At 43.2% G+C, this 23491-nt stretch overlaps 1 protein-coding gene across 2 annotated transcripts in view; it reads left to right on the top strand.

The window, feature by feature from the left end:
• LOC126237411 (hexamerin-like) overlaps positions 1-23491 on the top strand; it is a 67986-nt gene that overhangs the window by 1452 nt on the left and 43043 nt on the right. The window contains exons 2-10 of one of the 2 annotated variants that reach the window (XM_049947519.1): positions 2534-2667; positions 2756-2914; positions 3657-3834; positions 6633-6940; positions 7036-7194; positions 7280-7444; positions 7534-7662; positions 7751-8066; positions 9337-9851. The exons of the other annotated variant lie outside the window; for it this stretch is intronic. Coding sequence (XP_049803476.1) covers positions 2534-2667; positions 2756-2914; positions 3657-3834; positions 6633-6940; positions 7036-7194; positions 7280-7444; positions 7534-7662; positions 7751-8066; positions 9337-9734 — 1946 coding nt within the window. The 3' untranslated portion in view covers positions 9735-9851. Of the gene's footprint in view, positions 1-2533; positions 2668-2755; positions 2915-3656; positions 3835-6632; positions 6941-7035; positions 7195-7279; positions 7445-7533; positions 7663-7750; positions 8067-9336; positions 9852-23491 lie in introns of those variants that run through there. 2 annotated transcript variants of the gene reach the window in all.

Genomic DNA, 23491 nt, shown 5'->3' with positions numbered 1-23491 from the left:
GCAGGCATATTGCCACAAAGATAAGCAAGCGGACGCGTTCAGAGGAGAAAGTGTTGCTAATATTTCGTGAAACGAAAGCGAAAAACACTTCGTGCTAATGATTGCCAGTCCAGCTCTCGTATTATATACGTGACAAATTCGCCTCTGTTTCGGGATACTAAAAAACGAGCTGTCCTTTTTTAGTTTTTTCAATGTCCTCCCTCAACCTTATCTGGTAAGGATCCCATACAGCACAGCAATGTTCTAGCAGTGGGCGGACAAGCGTAGCGTAGGCTGTCTTTCGTAGCCCTTATGCTTCTTCTAAGCTTTCTGTCAATACACTCCAAAATCCTGCTGCAAATATAATGTATAATAGGGAGGCATTAGTATTAGTCTTTTTCGTGAATAATGTGAACGTAAACCTCCCATGAACAAAGCGGAAAAATACAGCACTGAGCTGCCATCTTACACAACTCTTCTGCTCCTAAAACCAGTAAAATCCGTTTCTTCTGAAATCTTTGAATAATTCGTAGTAGCACTTACGTTTGCCATTGGAGCATACCGCCGGCCGCGGTGGTCTAGCGGTTCTAGGCGTTCAGTCCGGAACCGCGCGACTGCTACGGTCGCAGGTTCGAATCCTGCCTCGGGCATGGATGTGTGTGATGTCCTTAGGTTAGTTAGGTTTAAGTAGTTCTAAGTTCTAGGGGACTGATGACCACAGATGTTAAGTCCCATAGTGCTCAGAGCCATTTTTTTGGAGCACATCATGGAACTAGCGTCGCCAATAGTCAGAACACAAATTTAGTCAACCTTCACTTCCATAATTACTTAAGCACATGGGACAAAAAAAAAGTTATCACCCCCAGGAGATAACACGCACAAGCCATCAAACATCATATGCTGCATGCGTTGTCGTAAATTTTCATTTCCGTTGTAAACGTAATTATTAACGCTACTCAACAATGCCAGTCAGCGTATTCATCATGTGCTTGTACACTGCTGATGACCACTAGCAGGTGAAACAAATTGCAGTGTAAAATGTTTCTATGGCTGTTTCGTAAAAAATAAAAGATTATTTGATAATGATGTAGGTAGACCATCTCGCTGCACTGTGGCTGAAGTTTCGATGTTGTTCGTACTTCAGCTTTGGCGTCATTTTCTGCTTTTCTACTGTTTGTCTGTGGGTAGTACACATTGATATTTGGGGCCTGTAAAACACATAAGCAACTTAACAGGAGCTGTAGGAATATTGTAGCTTTCGTTAGGATTTGCATGAAAGAACCTTTTTACCTAGATGTCAGAGGCCTAGACCGGTTTAGAAATTTAATTTTTTTTTCTAGGCAAAGTTATTTGCCAACAGCTTTGAAATTCAATACACGCTTCAACACACAGGGTCGTCACAAACAGTGTGAAAAGCTTGTAGGCGGACCTGAGGTGCAATTGTTCAGAAAAAAATTCGATGCGTTGCGCCATTTCCTAGGTATTTAGCATTGAATTACCCAGTGAGGTTGTCGTCCGCGCAAATTGAAGCAGTCTGCGTCGCCAAACGTGTTCTTTGTTTGGTTTCTTCAAACCGGAGCAAATGTAGCTGTTGATGATCTACCTTAAATTTATTACTTCCGAAAAAGACATTTTAACTGTTAATTAGCAATTCATCAAGTGGTAACTCACGGATCCACAGATGTTTGCGCATTACACAATTTTAGCGCGTGCGTGTGCTTGAATCTTGCGCACTACGACATGATCGTCTAACTTCTATTCTAAATAACTGGTAAACACCACAACCTATCGTTTTTATTACCAGTCATTTGTCAGCACAGCCTCCGCTGTAAAGCACTTACAAGCTTTTCAGACCTTTTCTGACCAGCCAACATAAGGATTTCTTCAGCACAAAAAATACTTAAAGCGTGTACAATTACACCAACCAAAACAGATATACGAAATAAATTGTGTTTTTACGATGGACGCACATAAACAACTTCAACAAGTAAGTTTCGAAACATTTGTTACATAATAAATGATTCCAGCGGGCAGATGAAGTAAATATTACATTCTCTCGTTCGCATTGTCTGACCTTCTCTGCCTTTGTTAATGTGCGTAGTAGCCTGAGTCTATATTGAGGAAAGATGCATAATATAGTAAGTGAATAAACGTCAGTTAATTATATGTAAAAGAGAAACAATCGTTGAGACAACAATGAACATTGCAGTCAGCAAACCTCGTATGCGTATTGTTATAAGCGGAACTACGCTGTTCTGCAAGTGCCTATGTAAGTAAATAGGAATCGAAATGATGAATAAAAATGCTTAAAGGAAAGAGAAAATTTCCTGTATGTTGGAGTGATGTTGGACATCCTACTTCTCTTCCTTGGCGTAAGAAATCGTTTAAAGACAAATATATATATATATATATATATATATATATATATATATATATATATATATATATATACTGTGTAGAGTAAACGTGCAGTACTCCCTATAACAATTTTGTTGTGATCTCACCACCTGAACGATTCCTGTTGTACCTAATGTTTTGTTAACTGTTATTCCAGCCGGTAAGGAACTTCTGGAGAAACAGAACAAGATTTTGGCGCTCTTCTTCCACGTACATCAGCCATCACTCCTCAAAGAAGAACAGGAAATTGCAAAGACCTACAAACCAATTGAACATGTCGACAACTACCAGGTATAAATACGTGACGTTACAAACCAGGATCCGATTTCATGAACGGCCAGACAACTGTAGCGAACTTCCGTTATTTTTATCTTTACAGTTCAAAGAGAAGGTCGAAGTTTTCTGGAAGTACTACGTAGACGTTGGCTTCCTGCCCAAAGGGGACGTGTTCTCCATCTACTACCAGAAGCACTACTACCAGGCCCGGGCATTGTTTGAGCTGTTCTACTTCGCCAAGGACTTTGAGACGTTCATCAAGGTACGAGCGCTTCGACACAAAATACTACTCAGTTTTGATTTTTTCATTTTGCTTGAACCAGCAAGTTATTAGCAAACGTTCCTCTTAATTTTTGATCGTACCTATGTATTTGCAAACAATAACATACCTTCAATATTTTTGGTTGTCAATTTTTTCTTCGGCTTATTTGCGTAACACCAACGTGAAGCAGCTTATCGAATAATATCCGTTCACTTTAATAAGTGGGCGCACATTTAAGGCATGTTCAGCTCACAATATGTATGTCTTCCACCTGGTGCTCCAACACACGCAGTCCTCATAAAGATGCCAAAACATCTGGGACGTTCACCCAAACCAAATTCCACAGATCTCAAAGTTCTTAATGAATCCAGAGCAAACGAAGTATCTTCTGTTAGCATTGGGAGGAAGAGCATACATAATTTTTTTCAACTAAGACATGAAAATTGTCATTGGCAAATCTGTCCTAAATCCGCCTACTCCCCATCAAACTACATGAAACTCACAAATAATCCGCAGAAATTAGGGCTCTGCGTTCCCGAGCAAGACTCATCTATATTCCAGGCATTGGTTACATCGTTATGAAGGAATGCGCTGTGTAAAGTGAGATTGTACACGAAGATACTGGTCGATTGTGTCTTCATCTAAATTTTCACCTATGTCTGGACACTAGGAAGTAAGTCGTAGTTAGCACTGCATCTCCCCGAAACATTCCTCTGTATAACGAGTGTCCTTTTGATTCCAGACGGCCATTTGGGCGCGGGAGCACCTGAACGAGGCACTGTTCGTCTACTCACTCACTGTCGCTGTGCTGCATCGCGAGGATACCAAGGATGTCACACTGCCAGCTCCCTACGAGATCTACCCGCAGCTCTTCGTCAACGCAGAGGTCATCCAGAAGGCGTATGACGCCCAGCTACAAGGTGTGTACAAACAAACTATGTGCACGTGTCATTTCCGGAGCCACCACCAACTCTGCAAAGTAAATCGACAACCAGATCAACTATGAGAATAATATTTTCTATACAACAATCGTTGTCATCCACCTCATCAGTGGCAGAATGTCAGAAGGATTCTTAATGTGTACTACGTCTAAGAATCGAACGTAAATACTTATCCACTTGTTTGTTGAGCACATATCCACCCGTATAGGACTCATGTAGTTGTTGTCCTTGTTATCGTGGTGGTGGTCTTCCATTCGATGACAGGTATGATGCAGCTCTCCACCCTACTCTGTGCTCTGCAAACCTCTCCATTTCTGCAGAACTACTGCAACCTACATCCATACGAACCTTGGTCTCAATCAACAATTTTTACTTCTCCCCTCTCCCCTCCCTAACATTCCCCACCACCTATCAACAGCTTCACACATTTAATCGAGTTCTGGCCATAAATTTTATTTCTCCCATATTCGATCTGTCAATCTAATAATCGGCATTCTCTTCTTGTGCGAACTCTTTACAGTCCACAGTACACACCAGTAAAAAACTACGCCCCAATGAAATACGTTTCAGAAATGCTTGTCAGCATTTTCTATGCTACCTGCTTCGCGCATCGTCAACTACTATTCAGCCCAGATAGCACAAATCATCTACTTACTTTTAGTGTCTCCTTTCGTTATGTAGATTCCTCAACATCGACTGCTGTAACTGACCACATACCATTACCGTTGTTTTATTTTTGTTTTTCTTGGTCTTATAAGTTCGCTTCAAGACACTATCCATTCCAAGCCAGTTGACGCGTCATACAAAATTTATACGTTAACAGTATACCTCACAATTTTCGTCTCTTCTTCCTGAATTTTAATTCCCTTTCCAAATTTCTCTTTGATGTTATTCACAACATGATCAATACATCCACTGAACGCCTCCTGCGCCCACGTGAACTACAAGTACCCTTTCGGCCTCACTTCTCTCCCAACCACTGTTATACTACCAAATAGCGCTACAGATCGTTATTGCTTCATGTGCAGCGAAGCCCCATGTAGCTCAAATAGACTTTTAAATGGATGTGATCGCGTTATCACGTTGTTGTATAAATCAACGTTTCGCCCCCAGCTGCAAACGACCCTCATCATGGTGATGTAAATGTAATGATCTAAATGTAATACTAATGAAGTGGACAATACGTTGCTCTGTATAATAACAAAATCGCATGGTCACGTATTCGGAGCATTGTTTTATGTGGGGTGACTTACAATTGCCTAAAATAATTGCTCCCGTTTACATGAAACTGTTGAAGTCATGGTTCCTTGATAACAAAAAGTACTTGTGCTAAACGTATACCGGGTGGTTATAATTAAAGTCTGCATCACACAGTGGTCCTCTCTGCCTTTTAACAGGTGTATGGTAGTGAAACTTAGTGCACATTGTGATGCGTTAATGCGGAAACGATTTTTGCAGGATAATTATTAGTTCAAACTTTGGCAACCAGGTGCGAATCTGCCGCTGTGAATGCAAGAAAGACGTTTACCAATGTTTCTTGTAACGGCTTACAAATGAGACGTTGGCACAACATCTACATCTACATCTACATGGATACTCTGTAACGCACATTTAAGTGCTTGGCGAGGAGTTCATCGAACCACCTTCAAAATTATCTAGTATTCCGATCTCGTATTGCGCGCGGATAAGATCGAACACCTATATTTTCCATACGATCTCTGAATTGATTATTTTATCTCGATGATCATTTCTCCCTATGTAGGTCGGTGTCAACAAAATATTTCCGCATTCGGAGGAGAAAGTTTGCGATTGGAATTTCGTGAAAAGATTCCGTCGCAACGAATAACGCCTTTTTTTTTAAGCTGTCCAGCCCAAAACCTGTATCATTTCAGTGACGCTGTCTCCCCTATTTCGCGATAATACAAAACGTGCTGCCCTTCTTTGAACTTTTTCGATGTACTCCGTCAGTCCTAACTCCTAAGGATCCCACACCGCGCAGCAGTATTCTAAAAGATGGCGGACGAGCGTAATGTAGGTAGTCTCCTTACTAGATCTGTTACATTTTCTAAGTGTCCTGCCAATAAAAGGCAGTCTTTGATTAGTCTTCCCCACAACATTTTCTATGTGTTTCTTCCAATTTAAGTTGTTCGTAATTGTAATTCCTAGGTCTCTAGTTGAATTTACGACCTTTAAATTAGACTGGTTTACCGTGTAACCGAAGTTTAACGAATTTCTTTTAGCACTCATGTGAATGACCTTACACTTTCTCATTTAGGGTCAACTGTCAATCTTCGCATCATTCAGATGTCTTTTATAAATCGTTTTGCAATTTGTTTTCATCTTCTGATGACTTTATTAGTCGATAAATGACAGCGTCATCTGCAAACAACCTAAGACGGCTGCTCAGATTGTCTCCCAAAACGTTTATATAGATAAGTAACAACAAAGGAGCTATAACACTTCCTTGGGGAACGCCAAACAACTGAGATAGGCATAATGTTGATTTTATTATCAACAGCTGCCTACACAATTTGTTCAACAGGAACACCGAAGAAGTCGCCGAGGTATTGTACAGCGCCAGATTTGCACTAGGTGGCCGAAATTGGAACTAAGCTTTCTTTCAGTGTTCAGAAATAACGTGTTAGCATATGTACGAAATTTCGCTGCCATACGATAATTACAACCCACAATGGACATCAACAAGTAGCTGCACTTTAATTATAGCAACACGTTACATCACACAATCGCTAATCAAAACTACGTGTTCCGTTCTGCAGGTCAAGTCAGCTCTAAGGAGGCTCCTTACATATTCTACTCCAACCACAGCGGCTACCCCGTGCCGAGCAACCCCGAGCAGCTGGTTTCCTACTTTACCGAAGACGTCGGCCTCAACTCGTTCTACGCATACCTGAGCTACAAGTACCCCTTCTGGCTGAACCCCGCCAACTACAGCCTTCCCGAGTATAAGTACCGCGGCGAGAGCTTCTTCTTCGTCCTGCAGCAGCTCCTGGCTCGCTACTACCTGGAGAGGCTGTCCAACCACTTGCCTGACGTCAAGGCCATCGACTACAACCACCCTGTGCTGGTACGTCCCATTTCGGCACCAGTTTCACTTTCTGCAACGACAGTGGAGAATCCACCTTCCGAAGGACGACACTAAATTGTGTATTACGTTTGCAGGTCGGCTACTACCCTGAGCTGAGGCTGCAGAACGGACTCGAGGCCCCAGCGCGCCCGGAGGGAGTCTTCCCCCGCAACGTCGACATTCTGTACGTTGAAGAGATCAAGAACTACGAGAGGAGGATCCGTGACGGAATCGACTACGGCTACCTGTCAGGCGTAAGTGTGTCCTCGCAGATTTGTCTCTAATACGATTTCATACGGAATGCGTCCATCATTACTGCTTATGTTTCTAAAACAACAGTACAACTACGAGAAGTACAACCTGAGAGAGAAGGACCTCACCAACATCCTTGGAAACATCGTCGAGGGCAACTACGAGAACATCAACTGGGAGTACTACGGCGCATACTTCAGGAATCTCATCTCCCTCTTCGGCCACATTGTTGACCCTGTTCACCGATACGGAGTATGTCCGCATGATGTCTACTCTCTCTGACGTTACACTGGTCTTATTTGTATTTGGATGCGGGGGTACATAACTTACTTCCGTTTTAGGTTCCTGCTAGCGTCCTTGAACTACCAGAAACCCAGCTGAGGGACCCACTCTTCTACAGGATCGCGAAGCGCGTTCTTTCCATCTTCTACCACTACAAGAACCTTCTGAAGCCTTACACTCACGAGGAGGTAAGTAATGAAACCTCTGATATAAAAATATACCGTTTCTCGTAGAGTACTACATTAGTCGTGAACTAAACTGAATCTTCTATTTCAGCTGCTCCTGCCAGGCGTAACCGTTGAAGATATCACCTTCGACAAACTCGTCACATACTTCGACAGCTTCGACTTTGACATCAGCAACGCTCTGACCTTCTCCAAGCCTGAAGACGGTGAAAAGTTCAGATTTGTGGCTCGCCAGGGCCGCCTGAACCACAAGCCGTTCTTCTACCACATCAAGGTTAAGAGCGACAAGGAAGTCGACTCCGTCGTCCGTGTCTTCATTGGTCCCAAGTACGACGCCCTCGGCCGCGAACTCAGCCTGGAGGAGAGGAAGCAGTACTACGTTCTGCTGGACATCTTCAACCAGAAGCGTAAGTGATGACTGGAATAAATCTTACTGGCAACAGAATCCGTATTCCTTTTAAGCAGATCTACGAAAGATAGAGCCAGATTAGGCGAGATTGTTGTCGATGGCATACCAGTTGCCCATGTCAGCTTTGACGCATACTGTAATGATGATGTGGCATGTGACTCCATAATGTGCAAACAGAGGGATAACAGAGCACTGGCATTATACAAGGTTTAACGGGTGTAAAGGTAGATATTTCCGGTAGTAACTGATGCCGGCACCTGAAAAATATTACATCAGTATTTACATCTTTTGCTGACACGAAATTATAGCTATTAACTAACTGCATGTTTTTAGATTGGTTAATATCTTCAATCACGTGTGGCAAGAGCAAGGTAGTAATGCTTATTTTCCCCTGGGCAGCAGGTCATGTGTTGAAGTGTCGATGCATCGACAAAAGGCGGTTAGTCTATACTGACATTGGAATCTACTTAGTGGGGCAGTTACGATCACGCAGAAAACATCACGTCGTAAAGTTTGTGATGTGTTTGTAGGCGGACAGTTCGACACAGAGAGAGAGAAAAAAACAATACACAGATTTGTGTATGTATTAAGCCGCTACACTTGAAAATACCTGCACTTATACGGGTTACACTCTGTATTATATATGAAAATTTGGGTATGACACTTTGTATATAATTTTATTGGAATGTAGGTTTGTGGTGGTATATTCATCTGTTGCATATCCCAAGGTCCACGTGATGCTGTAACGTGACAGTTTGGTTGTGAGTTATCACAGTCAACGAATGTGAAAACAAATTCTTCGAGGAACTTACCTAGTGATCTTTAGCGTGGCCAAAGATATAGGTTGGCATGAAAGGTGACATTTTTGGTTCTTAGATGTCAAAATTAAACCGAATGCTTCAGCTAGTCCCACTTTCTTCCCTAAATACCGAGAAAAAACACGAAAAGTTTGGTCCTTACGTCATTACACTCTGCAGCAATGGGCATCCAGTCCAGTTTCCTGCCCAGTGGGTTCAACACATTAAAATTTACTCTTAGACGATGCATATTCTTGACCGGATCGCTATGCGAAGAGATCTGTGGTCGATTCCTGGCTGGCTAGGAGATTTCTTTGATGAGGGTCCGTTGTCCTTATCTTCATATCCTAGTAACTGACATTCCGTTATTGAGATGGCTGAATAGTTTCCTCCCGAAAGCGACTAACATGAAGCTTGCTCTATTAGAATCACTTGATAACTGGTGCTGACCGTACCCTTCGCCTTTTGCAGTGTCCGTTGGTGAGAACGACATCAAGCGCAGCTCCCGAGACTTCTCGCTGTACGGCAAGGAGGCGCCGAGCTACTCTGACCTGCACCACTCGACCCTCGCCGCCATCAAGGGCGAGAGCAAGTTCTTCCTGGACGAGTTCCGCTCGCACTTCGGCTTCCCCCAGCGACTGGCGCTGCCCCGCGGGACCCGCAGTGGGCTGCCACTCAGCGTCTTCGCCATCGTCACCCCTGCCGTCTCACAGGAGAAGCACCCCATCCTGGAGCACGGCGACAACCACCCCGCCGGATTCCCGTTCGACAGGCGCGTCGTCGAGTTCGAGTTCGACGTGCCCAACGCGCACTTCGACGAGACGTTCGTCGTGCACCGCCGCGAGGAGGACATCAACACCACCGCCTGAACTGGCAGAGTTCCTCGAGCATCTCCATCAGACTGACCTACTTGCTCATCGACTATCACTCGCTCTTTTACATGCCTTTTTTACTTTTTCGCAAAAAATAAAAATTTGAACCTAAAACACTGTGTCTTTGTTCTTTTACGTTCTCACTCAATTACCAAGGAGAAGAATGTACTGTGTGATAACTGTAAGTTGGCCAATTGGATGAATGGGCGGAGGGCAACAGAGGAAGTACACCCAGAACCAATATTGGGTGAAAAGCCGTGGCTATCGCCTGCAGGATAGGACGTTAACCAGTGGTTTATGCGTCCACGAGAGCAGAAATCATGCATAGAGCTAAAAATCGCTAGACATTTTTCGTAATTAAAACTGACATAGTCTTACCTATAAACATGTAAATTAATATACTCATCACAAGAAAATAAAGCCGTATCAAATGGAGTGGAGTACAGAACTGTAATACAACAGACAAAAATGGGTACCTCACACAAGAGTGTTCTTTGGATACCGGCGGCTGCATCCAAAGGCAAATGACTATCAGCCGATTCAGGTGATGGGTGTTGGTCGCCCAACAGAGAGTTAAGAATCCAAATAAAAGGGAACATCTTTCCACTAATCTAGTCAATAATCAGTCACTAATCACAGAAGGAACCATCCAAAAGCCTCCCCTGTGGCATCCACCTACCTATAGCTGCTTTGTTAACCTCACTAAATAATGAAATACTATGGACAGACACTTGTGTAAGTTTTTCTTCTTGTCTATGGTTCAAATTAGAACTATATTCGCTGGTGGGACGATATCCAAAAACGTCTCAATTAACACAAAGCAAGAGACTGAGAATTTGTACCCCTTCGAAGAAAAATTACAAAAATGCTAATTACCTACTCTTTCTACAAATTGTCTGAGTATCTAGATTCAAGGACTGAAAAGCTCTGCTAGGTCAAGGGCAAGTATCAGTCTTCGTTGTAAAACTGCGTGATGATAATGTGCTGTATATAGGACTCATTATTCACAGATGTAGGTAAATTTTCTCTGTGCAAAATACTTATCCAAGTAAATTTTAAACTAATAATAGCAGATAAAAAGCAGATATCTACTATAACTGAGGACACAGCAGCTTTCTTTGTGACTGGCTTGATAAAAGTCGTCTGGTGTAAGACTAAATAGCACCGGGGAACACAGTGACACTTTATATTAGCTCAATATAGATCACCGGGCGAGGTGGCGCAGTTGTTAGCACACTGGACTCACATTCGGCTGAACGACGGTTCAAACCCGAGTCTGGATACCCTGCTCTAGATTTTCCATGATTTCCCTAAGTTGCTTGAGGCAAATGCCAGGATGGTTCCTTTGAAGGGGTATCGATGACTTCCTTGCCCATCCTTCCCCACTCTGATGGGACAAATGACTTCACTGCTTCGTCCGCTCCACCCAATTATTTGGTGTCACTGGCAGTACCGATGTCGCCCAATATGACAATACACATTACGTATGACCGATCCCATATCCTGTCATCAACGCATATTTTTACCAGTCTGATGGAAAACCTGTTAGGAATCTCCAGCTACTACCCGTCAAACATTACTCTACTCTGCGACAGATAATAACACATGTCCATCCCATTTTCACCATTGCTCAGCTAGCTCGGAACACCCCTCCTCGCTAGCATCACCACGTCACGTTGCTTTCCATACCCTCCTCTCTTTATCTCACAGCAAGGAGTTACCCATCCTCTAAAACTCCAACCTGCTGCCCCATATATACCAACATATACTACACAAGGCAATCAAGGCTAACCTAACCTACCCACCCCTTTCCAGCTGAAGGCTCCAATCATTCTTCCTGTTGCATACCTGGAATCCTACTCACTCAGTGACGTCCTTGTCCTGTTTCTTCCTAGCCCTGTACACATTCTTCGTATATAATATTCGTTTCAGTTTTGTTCTATGGATATCAAAAAAACTCTATTACACTTCATTACAGGGCACGCATTATTATCTTAATAATCAGTATGTTATCATCAGCGTCTCATCATATGCACTGGTATGTGTGAATGACATAAGAGCTGTTGTTGGTACGACTGCTGCGATGGCGCCACCAATAAGGGTAAACCAATTCAATGTGCCTGGGAAGTGGAGAACAGGGCATTTTTGGCACAGTAGGTCATGGTAAAACTAAGTCCTTTATCCAGTGCTTTAATTTTAGTTTGGATAAGCGCACCATTTTCGATTTCGACGACACAATGTCCTCAGAGTGCACCCAGCACCAGACGCCAATCAGAACTTCAACCAGCTTAACCAGTGTGGCGTCGGTAGAAGCGGTGGCGTTAATTCCAAAGTCACTGAGATTTGAAGACAAACGCATGGCACAATCGACTTTGCTCTGAAACAGAGGTCTGACAAGTGATGTGATCTACAGAACGCCTTCAAGTTCGTTCTCACTCCGACTATCAGCAACACTGCCTGAAAACCTACTTAAAACACACCAAATAACAAGATACAGACAACAAACAGTTTATGGATTGGATGAACAATATATTGACTGATGTCAGTTAATTGAGCACCTAAAAGGAAGTAAATTTGCGACATTAATGAATATTGAAAGACATGGCAAACAACACACTTCAAGTCGACATATTACATAATGTATAATGCAGACTGAAGAGATGAATGAAAATTTGTACCAAGGCCAGGAATTAAACCTGGGTCTCCTACTCACTATGTAAGTGAGCTGCCTCTGTGTTGGCAGCACTGTGTAGCGCTTTGCATTGGATCTCTGAGCCCTTTCTTTGTAAGAGACTCTGTGGCTGGTTGGACTCGTTGTTGGAAGCTAATCGCCAGTAGTGTTGGGCAGTTGGAAGTTAGTCGCCAGCAGTAATGGCAGTACTGTTGGGCAGTTGGATGTGAACATCCAGCAGTGATGGATGTCAGATAGAATTTACACTGATGAAGGGTACGGGTCTGAAGTGTTAGCACAGGCTAACGATCTGGAAGTATCTGACAAGGTGATTGTATAATATTCATGATTATATAGCTTTGTACTGGACGTCAATGAAGATTTATTTTCGTGTTTGAGCTACATGAGACATTATTAAGGTAAAAAATACTTTATTTGGTTTGCAACAAAATCTTTCCTTTGCTAACCATATACCTATTAGCAGATAGTGACTTTAGCACTTAGAATCTTTGGTCTTTCTTCATTATACGTGTCAGAGGTACACTAAAATGAACACATATTCAATACATACAAAGAAAACTATATAGTATGGACCCAGAATTGGGCAACATTGATAGCATTGCGTCCTGCAGACGTTAAGTCTGTAAGTAGACTGTTTAGGTTTTTATGTTGGTAACGCCACATAGCGCTTTATATGAAAATCACTGACTGTGCTGTGTGAAGTATGTGGGTGGTTTGCATTGTTGGAATATTTGCTACTGTGGTGTTGGGCAGTTGAATGTGAACAGAGCATAGCGTTCGCAGTTGGAGGTGAGCCGCCAGCAGTGGTGGATGTGGGGAGAGAGATGGCAGAATTTTGAGAGCGGACGATCTGGACGTGTGTTCATCAGAAAGAGTGAATTTGTAACACTGGATATAATGAACTGATATGTATATGATGACTTTTGAACATCATTAAGGTAAATACATTGTTTGTTCTCTATCAAAATCTTTCATTTGCTAACTATGCCTATCAGTAGTTAGTGCCTTCAGTAGTTAGAATCTTTTATTTAGCTGGCAGTATTTGCGCTCACTGTATTGCAGTAGTTCGAGTAACAAAGATTTTTGTGAGGTAAGTGAGTCATGGGAGTTATAGGTTATTATTAGTCAGGACCATTCTTTTGTAGGGATTAATTAAAGTCAAATTGAGTTGCGCTAAAAATATTGTGTGTCAGTTTAATGTTGATCAGAATAAGTAAAGAGCGCAATGTCTGAGTACGTTTAGTTCTGCTCAGCTGTTTGAGGTTTCCCAGCACAGTCATTCAAAATATTTTTAAAAGGGAGATTTCATAAGGCGACCCTGCCGGGATTCGAACCTGGAATCTTCTGATTTTTTCTTGTAGTTTGTGTAATTAGTGTAGCTATTGTTTATTGCTAGAGTGCAATTGTAGAGAGAATTCCCGTTTTAGTTGTAGTTTTTCATTGTTGTACAGTAAAACAGTTGTGGCATGCATGTAGATTTGCACCAAGTATTTCGCAGCTGCACTTGCAATTAACTAGATATTATTTTCAGTGCTATGTTAATGTGTTTTCTTATTTTTGCTCTTCAAATTGTGATTTTCTTTTTATCACGTGAAATACATGATAGTTATGGCGTGTGAAAAACGTAACACTAGGCTCCAAAGTAAACTGAGACATGATGGTGACGAGGAGCATAGCCTATCAGCACCACTGTGTAATGAATTAACAGACATTCAAAGTAGTAATTCGGTAAGTGTGCATAGGGAAGTGGAGCGGGCGGCAAATAATGATGTAGACAGTGAAACAATTAGTGAACAGGGAAGCATTATCGATGATTGGTTGGCAACAGCTCGCCTCAGGAATCCGAAATGACAGGACACAATCTTGTCACACACACATTTTCTGCTTTTCAAAATGCGAATATTGCCAGTACAAATGCACTGCCGAATAGCACTGAGGAACATGTTTCACACACCAGTGCATTGTTATTACAGTTAATGCAACATATGGGACAAAGGCTTCAAAAGTTAGACACAACGGTTGAACAAAATCATAAACAAATGGGACAAAAGCTTCAAAAGTTAGACAGAATGGAACAAAATCTTCAAAAGTTAGACACCATGTTTGAACAAACGCGTGAAGGTTTAACTGCTGAGTTACTTAAAACCGAATCGAAATGTCAAAATTTCTGTTATGACGTAAAAACATAAATTTGTGAGCATTTTCAACCTATTTTTACGCGTCATGAAAATGTTACAGAATCACGAAGCAGCCATAAAGGAACTGAAAACTATTGTTTATGAAAATCACGATACCTTGCAAGCTGAAATTGACGCAGTTGCATCTATCGGTTACGCAACTTGCAAAAACTAAAGAAAACTTAAAGGACACAGTCGATACGTTTTCAACACAAATGGACACTCTGAAACTTGGTTCAGAAAAACACACTGAGGAAATTAGTTCATTATCGGAGAAAGTAGCCGAACTTTCGGATCAGTTCACTAACTTATCTGCAAAGGTAGATGATGATCTAAATCACACAAGACCCGTAGCCTTCACTGACACAGAAGAGTACGAACAAATTAAGAAATTTAAACAAAATCAAAATGAAATTAATACTCAACACAAAAGAGAAATCCGGGAAGTACAAGATGAGTTGGCACAAGTAATACAAGAATTACATATTTCAGAGGACCCTCGCGATCCAACACGGGAAGAGGGACTTAGGAATACGGAAAAGCCACAAAACAATAACACAAGGCATTTCGGAAATTATGAAAGAAATTGGCAAGGTGCACTGAATTTTGAGATGGACCTGCTGACACGACGTAACAATGACCGATATGCGCCTCGCCGACACGATGACTTTGACTATAAGCTGTTCATTACTACACATAAATTCAAAACATTTAAGAATTCGGGCAACGATATTCATCCACAAGCATGGCTTCATCAATTCTCTCATTGTTTTCCTCCCCATTGGTCATTAAGAGCACTGATTAGAATCTATGTGTGGCTGCCTAGAGAATGAACCAGCTGTAAGTATGCGATCGGTCATTCGCGACTGTCACAGTGAAGGAGAATTTTATCATGCCTTCCTCCCAGCATATCGGTCTCAAGCTACGCAAGATCGAGTATCATAATGGTGAAACATTTCGAACAATCTGAATTTTCCAGTATTGTGAAATATTTTGAAGACATGTTGCATAAGAATCAGTATCTGCAAACGCATACAGCCCCTCAGAACTCATCCACATTTGCTTAATCAAATGGTCTGAACATTTACGACATATTATTTTGGCAGGACGTTGCAAAGACGACATCGAAGCTTATCAGGGACTGTTACAAGAATTGGAAATTGACACTGTCAATCGCGGGACGCGAAAACGGGAACACAACAATTACAGGTCACATCCGTCACAATTCCGCGATGAAAGAAATAATAACTGGACATGACAAGGCTATTCTTACAACGCAAATCGTTACCAAAACAGACACCACCCGTATGACAACCGTTGGCAGAGTAAAAATAATTATAGAGAAAGATCGTATTTCCATAGTAATGAATGTGACGGAGACAACCATAGATACAGACAATATGGGAACCAAAACAATTATTATCAAGGGAGACAGAATAACTTCAGATGCAACAGTTCAGCACGCAGTTATGACTCAGGGAGAAGTGCTCTACGACGTGACCGACAAGAAAGAAATTTCAGAAATTACCGACATGATGACTGACGATATAATCATAACGCGACACCTGAATTTCATCAGAACTGGCGAGATTCAAACAGGGAAGGGCCCTCTCGACAAGGTGAATTTGTTGAAGTTAGGTCTCCTAATCCTAATAACGACACACACCAACAAAGAGACAGACAATCGCTCGCACAGCAGGCAGCCACGTGCGCCGGATGGCAAAGAGAAAAATAACATAGACGCCAACCTTGAGAAAAACTTTAGCATTTCTTACCGACGCATACAACATGATAATTGCTTTGAAGTTGAAACTCTGCACACTAGAAAGGGTAAAAGGGTTACACCACATATCACATGTAAAACCGTTTAGTCTTTAATATAAAATTTTTCACTTCACGTTACTAGTACGCTTTGTCACTCATAGAAACTGTTAACATGGAACAATGTTTTGAAGTTAACTATCCAGTCTAGAACGTAGGGAACATATTTAGACAGTAATTAAGAATGCAATGTTATAGTGAACAGACGACACAGTGTTGTTGTTTGTACATTCTTGCTTATTAGTTGCACGATTACGTAACGACTATAAGGCTTACATACTTAGAACATATACTGCTAATGATATTTTGATGTAACATTTTGGTTTACTTGAAAAGACATTCTTTATTTAAAGTACTTTCTGTGAGATTAAAGGTGACTTAGTATTTGGTTTCTTTCACAGCTACACGATTATATCACGACGCTACTAATGTGTGACACAATTTACAGTGTTGCTTTTGAGGTGTATCTGTTTTAAATCTGCACAGTTTTTCTGTATTATTCTGGAAAGTAAAACATTCTCTATTAGTAACTTTGTGGTGTAGCTACAATGAGGCAGCCTTTTCTGTAGTACAACAATACATTACAGTACAGTACTTTCTTCATCACGGCAATAAGCGTAATAACAACGATATCTATACGCAAAGCATTTCACTTTTGTTTATGATGAGGTAAGTACATTGACTTTTGCAGAACTTTGCTTACGGAGGACGATAACTACGACACTTCCACAGAATTATCTTACAGCAAGACGCACAGTTTAGCGCTACAGGACACGCATTTGAGTGATTAATTTTTGTACATAAAACATTTATTTTTAAAGATTTTTTAATTACAAAGACACAAAGAAAGTTTTCCGTGATACATTTCATTCCATTGCTGTAATCTGCAACATGTGAGCGTATAATTTCATTTATCCTCATGGGGGTAAACGCTTACTTTGTGTACCATGTGTGTGGCAAGCACAAGGAGCCCTAGCTAACATGGTATTTGCTTATACAACTTTACACATCGGTACCATGATCAGCTAACTGATCATTTAACTGAGAGAGAAACTTTTTTTTACTACGTCAGTGACACATATTACGCAATTACACAGTTGGATAACTTCACACTTATGAAATTGTATTTTGTCTGTACTTTGTGAACTCTTCATATTTTTCCAGACCCATTGTCACACTATGAGAGCTTTGAATCATGTATTTGGTATGGGATCATGATTTTTAAAGTACGTTTGAGGTAGATGACACTGCTGTAATGAACAGAAAATTTTTTTAGGTTTTGAAATTATTGCAGAAAGCCACTACACTTTTGAGATTTGGCTGAGGTTTTATGATGTTATTATTATGACGACAATCTGTATTATGCTGTTGAGGTATGTTTATGATCAATAAGCTGATGCTACCGTATATGAGGAAAGTGATTACGTGTTAATATGTTTATGAATAATGAATAGTTAGGACTCTGGTTTGTGAAAAAGGATGTTAGAAACCAAGAATCATACTTTAACAGTTACGACTTGTGTGTCCATGCATGAATGTATTACGACACTGCTATTCCTGAGATTTCGTTTCTACACATTTCTACTGTAATTTTTCGACCTGTGAAATTTTATTGGAATCAAACTATCACTGCAGTGCAAACTGATTACGTAAATTTCTGGGTAAGGAAGGTAAGTGACCTTGGCGTAATGCGTTGTGGCTGCCCAACTGGGCCAGTCGCCTGGAGAAAAAGCCCATAGGTGGAGAAAAAAAGAGTCCATTAACGTTGCTATTGACATTCCTTTGTAGAAAGCATCGTAAATATGACACGCTATTACCTGGGAACATATGATTATACTGTGGAGCTCGTGCTTTGTGCTACTTACTGAAATGCTTATGAATTGATGGGAAATCTTCTTGCATCTACACACCTGATTATGACAATTGTCTTTCTACGAGAGTTGAGAGAAGTTCTACCGACTTATGAAATGCCACGTGGCTATTGAATGATGTTTTTATGCTTTGCTCTATATATAGTTGCTTATTTCATTTGATATCTGGTTTTCAGCTGTGTTGCAGCATTGGTTTTATAAAATAAAACTAAATGCATTTGCTAATGTGAACACTTTCTGTCAACAGATCTATTAAATAATAAATTTATGATCCATATTCTTCGAAAAAGGAGCACTTGGAAAGGAAAGAACAATAAGAAGGGACTGATAACAGTAACTGCATACATAATTTTCTTTTCAAGTACTTGGTAATTTTTTTTTTGAATAAGTTGTTGTGGTGCACCACTTTAATGATGTGAATAGACATTTCCCTTATTTCCATTGTTGTCTTTAGTGTACTATTTTTTCTGCTTGTGGGTTTGTCATGTTTACATATAAGTTATTGCATTTGCTGCTGCTGTTTGCCAGGCATAGTGTTACTGAATTTCACTTTGTGTTACTCTGTTAGCCAGTTGTACTACTGATTTATTTTTCTTGTTGCTGCATGATGTGTCGGCAGCTGGGCCAACACCTCGTAGATAGAGGTGGCTTAATGCACGCTAGACTAACGCAGACGGGCGTGAAGTACTGGAACAGGATACCTAATTAATGCTATGAAGAAAAGTACGTAGCTGGTATCATACTTATCTTTAATAACTCATTGTGGTACATCGCACAAAGGAGACTTTAATTACAAATCACTGTAAGGCTAATGGCGCCTTGCTAGTTCGTAGCCATTAACTTAGCTGAAGGCTATTCTGTCTCTCGGCTAATGAGAGAGAAAGGCTTAGTACGTCTAGTCGCTAGCTCTGTCGTCCGTACAACTGGGGTGAGTTCGAGTCAGTCTCTCGAGACCTGCCTTGTGGTGGCGCTAGGTTTGCGATCACACAGTGGCGACACGCGGGTCCGACATGTACTACGGGACCGCGGCCGATTTAAGCTACCACCTAGGACGTGTGGTGTCTGGCTGTGACACCACATTCCTCCCCCGCAAATCGGCGAACGGTCGTGAGATAAGGTTTCCGCCCGCCGTGGGGAGGACTCCATGTTGACGTATGCGATGAGGTGGGGAGCCTAACAACAGGCGAGGCTGTGCCACCCGCACCCGGCCATTCGGTCCGAGGGGAGCGAGGAAACGCCTGAAAACCTAGTCCAGGGTGAACGTCAACATGCGGTGTATGCGCCCGTAAAGAGACAGGAGGGGCCGAAGGGTCGACCTCCATGTGGTCGGAGAATCCGACGCGCGATGACGACATTTGGTCCGGAGCGGGCAAGAGTTCCATGGCGGAGGACAGCTGGTCACAGGAAGCGATCGGCGGCGCGTGACCCAGGGAGGCGCGTGGCGGCTGCAGCGAAGCGTCCACTGCGGGTGGCGCCGGAGGCGGCTGCGGCGGCTGCAGCGGCGGCGCGACGCCATGAGGCAAAATGGAAGGCAGCGTCGGTAACACCTGGGGAAGAGGCGAGCCAGTAGATGGGTCCCCAGGGCGCTGACCTGACGGCTCCGTCGCTGAAAGCAGACGGGGAGCGGCAGAACCCGGGCGACGACAGAGGCGCGGCTGATTGAGATGCCGACGCACCTCACCAGAGGCCCCCAAAACCAAATACATCGCGCGGCCGAGGCAGCGAAGAATGCGCCCTGCGAGCCAACGCCGTGAACCGCGATAGGTGCGATAGAAGACAACGGCGCCAGGAGCAAAAGCAGCTGCACAGGAACCCGATGCGGCGGATGGAGCAAAGACATCAAGGTTCGATGAGAACGACCATGGAGCAACTCAGCCGGCGAGCGACCATCGCGGGGCTGAGAGCGATACGAGGACAAAAAGAGCAATAATGCGTCCTCCCGAGAATGTGACTCTTTCAATTTCAACATCTGTGACTTGAAAGTCCGGACCAATCGTTCCGCGGCACCGTTTGACTGAGACGAAAACGGCGCGGACGTCAGATGTTGAATACCATTGGCCTTGCAGAAGGACTGAAATTCTGCGGACATGAATTGTGGGCCATTGTCGGAAACAATAGTCTGCGGAAGACCTTCAATGCAAAAGATAGCAGACAAGGCTTGGATTGTGGCAGAAGACGTCGTGGAAGACATCCGGACAACAAAAGGAAAATTACTGAAAGCATCGACCACAACCAACCAACGAGCATTCCAGAATGGACCAGCAAAATCGATGTGCAAGCGTTGCCAAGGGGAAGTGGCTGTCGGCCATGCAAAGAATCTCCGCGGCGGTGCGGATTGTTGCTCGGCACACGCCACGCAAGAGGAGCACATATTCGTAATCGCAGCATCGATTCCGAACCAAGTACAGTGCTGACGAGCAAGTTGTTTCGTTCGCACTATACCCCAATGTCCTTGGTGAAGAAGCCGTAAGACAGAGGACTGTAACGAACGTGGGACCACGACTCGGGACTGATCATTATCAGAACGCAACAACAAAACACCACGTCGTACAAAAAGTCTCTCCTTGGGAGCAAAAAATCGGCGAACCAACGGATCCGCGATCCGTGACTTTGACAAGGGCCATTGCGTAGCAACAAAACGCAAAACAGTAGCAAGGACAGGGTCAGCAGCCATGGCTGTAGCGACACGACGAAAATCAACCGGAAACGATGCGACCACGTCATCGGTTTCCGCATCAATGAACATGCAAGCAAGTTCGGAAGAATCGAATGCTTTATCCTCAGCAACAGGCAAACGGGACAACGCATCAGCGTTTCCGTGCTTAGCAGTGGACCGATACAAGATATCGTAGCGGTACTGCGAGAGAAAAAGAGACCAGCGAATGAATTTCTGCGCCGTGCGCGGAGGTACCGGCTTGTTCGGATGAAAAAGCGATGTCAAAGGTTTGTGGTCCGTGATGATGGTAAAGTGACGACCATACAAGAAATCGTGAAACTTAGTAGCACCAAACACGAGAGCTAAAGCCTCTTTCTCTATCTGTGAATAATTTCTTTGCGCAGATGAGAGCAATTTCGACGCAAAGGCAATAGGGCGATCATGCGATCCATCTTTGTGCGCAAGCACAGCACCGATCCCGAAATCCGATGCATCTACCATCAACAAAAGGGGTTTCTGGGGATCGAACGGCGTAAGGCAAGTATTTGAAAGTAACGCCGATTTCAACTGGCAAAAGGCGCGTTCGCATTCCGTCGTCCAGACGAACGGAACACCTTTATGGCGTAAGCGATGAAGCGGAGCTGAAATGGAAGAAGCATTGCGCAGAAATTTATGATAATAATTGATTTTACCCAGCACACTCTGTAGTTGTTTCAAGTTCTGCGGTGACGGCAAATCCTGTATGGCACGGAGGTGCTCTGGACTCGGATGGATGCCCTGGGCATTTATTACATGGCCCAGGTAGGGTAAATCCCGAGCAAAAAACACACATTTGTCCTTCCTCAAGCGAAGACCATTTTGTCGCAAGACCAGAAATAATGTTCGGAGATTGTGCAAATGTTCGGCTTCTGTCTTTCCGGAGATCACAATATCGTCCAGATAGTTCGCAGCAGTAGGGACCGACGCACAAACAGTTTGTAAATATTGCTGAAACAATGCAGGGGCGGATGCACACCCGAAAGGCAGTCTTTTGAAGCGATACAAGCCAAGATGCGTGTTTACCACCAAGACGCGCTGGGATTCTTCGTCCACAGGTATTTGCAAGTACGCATCAGCTAGGTCCAACTTGGAAAAATATGTTCCCGGGCACAGTTTGTCAAAAAGATCTTCCGGGCGGGGCAAAGGAAAAGTAGCAGTTACTAGTTGTGGATTCACAGTTGCCTTGAAGTCCACACAAAGTCTCAATTTTCCGGAAGGTTTTGGCAAAATTACTAAGGGCGAGGCCCAGAGAGAAGCCTGCACACGTTCAATTACACCTTGAGATTCTAAATCGTTTAATGTTCTTGCGACCTCATCACGCAATGCGTGGGGAACATTGCGCGCTCTGAAAAACTTCGGGTGCGCGTTTGCTTTCAGTTCCAAATGTGCTTCATAGTTCTTAGCGCAACCAAGGCCCGGTGCAAAAATGTCCGCAAATTCTTCACAGAGACTAGAAACACTGGCGGAAGGCACAGTCTGAATCACTGAGAGGACCTGATTGACTATAGACAAGTTAAACAACTGAAATAAATCTAAACCAAACAAGTTCACTGCAGTAGAAGAACGAAGAACGTAAAATGACACAAGTTTTGTTTGTCCCTTGTATGTTGCAAGAAGGCTGCACTGTCCTAACACTGGTATTTTCTGGCCAGAGTAACTATTGAGCTGAACATTGGCGGCACGCAACGGAGGTTTGCCCAGTTGGTTGTACGTGTCGTGATTGAGCAATGAAACTGCAGCTCCAGTATCGAGCTGGAATGGTATCACTTTGCCTGCAAAGTCTAAGTCTACAAAAAGTTTATTGTCCTGCTGACGACAAAAGCGACTGTTTTGTGCAACTGGAACAGACACTGGGACAGAATCACGTGCGACGTGACGGGACTTCCGTCGACGGCGACGCACACTTTTTGTGGAATGAACACTGTCACCGGACGGGGTGGAATGAACGACATGAATATCCATGGGCGAAGGTTCACGAGCCTGAGTTACCTTGGTTCGATTCCGGCGCGAAGCAAAGGGCCTGGAATCGGTGTGAGTGTCTGATCTGAGCTTTTTCTGGCAAACACTTTGGACATGTCCTTTCTTATGACAGTAAAAGCGAATGTCGAGTTGCACACCGCGGGCATGTTTTCACTGCATTAGCTTGCTTACGCGGCGCACGTGTTTGCGAGCTAGGCTGCCGCCGCGCCGACGGGCGCGAGGGCCGCCTAGCGTCCCGTGCAGCGGGCCCGGCGGGCCGGTTAATGTGACACACTGCTGGCGAAGTTTCAAACGAGGCCTGAGCAAAGTCAAGTGTGTCTTGCCTATCCAATATGTCTATCACTTGTTGAAGGGAGGGATTAACTAGTTTCAAAATCTGTTCCTGTATGCGAACATCAGAAACGTTCTGTGCTATTGCATCACGCACCATAGTATCTGAATAAGGAAGGCCACATTCGCATTCAAACGCACACTCCCTAGTAAGTCCTTGCAATGTCGCAACCCACTCCCTATTAGTC

The sequence above is a fragment of the Schistocerca nitens genome, chromosome 2 (genome assembly GCF_023898315.1).
Source record: "Schistocerca nitens isolate TAMUIC-IGC-003100 chromosome 2, iqSchNite1.1, whole genome shotgun sequence".
In the NCBI taxonomy this organism is placed as follows: domain Eukaryota; kingdom Metazoa; phylum Arthropoda; class Insecta; order Orthoptera; family Acrididae; genus Schistocerca; species Schistocerca nitens.
This window is presented reverse-complemented; position numbering and strand designations above follow the sequence as displayed.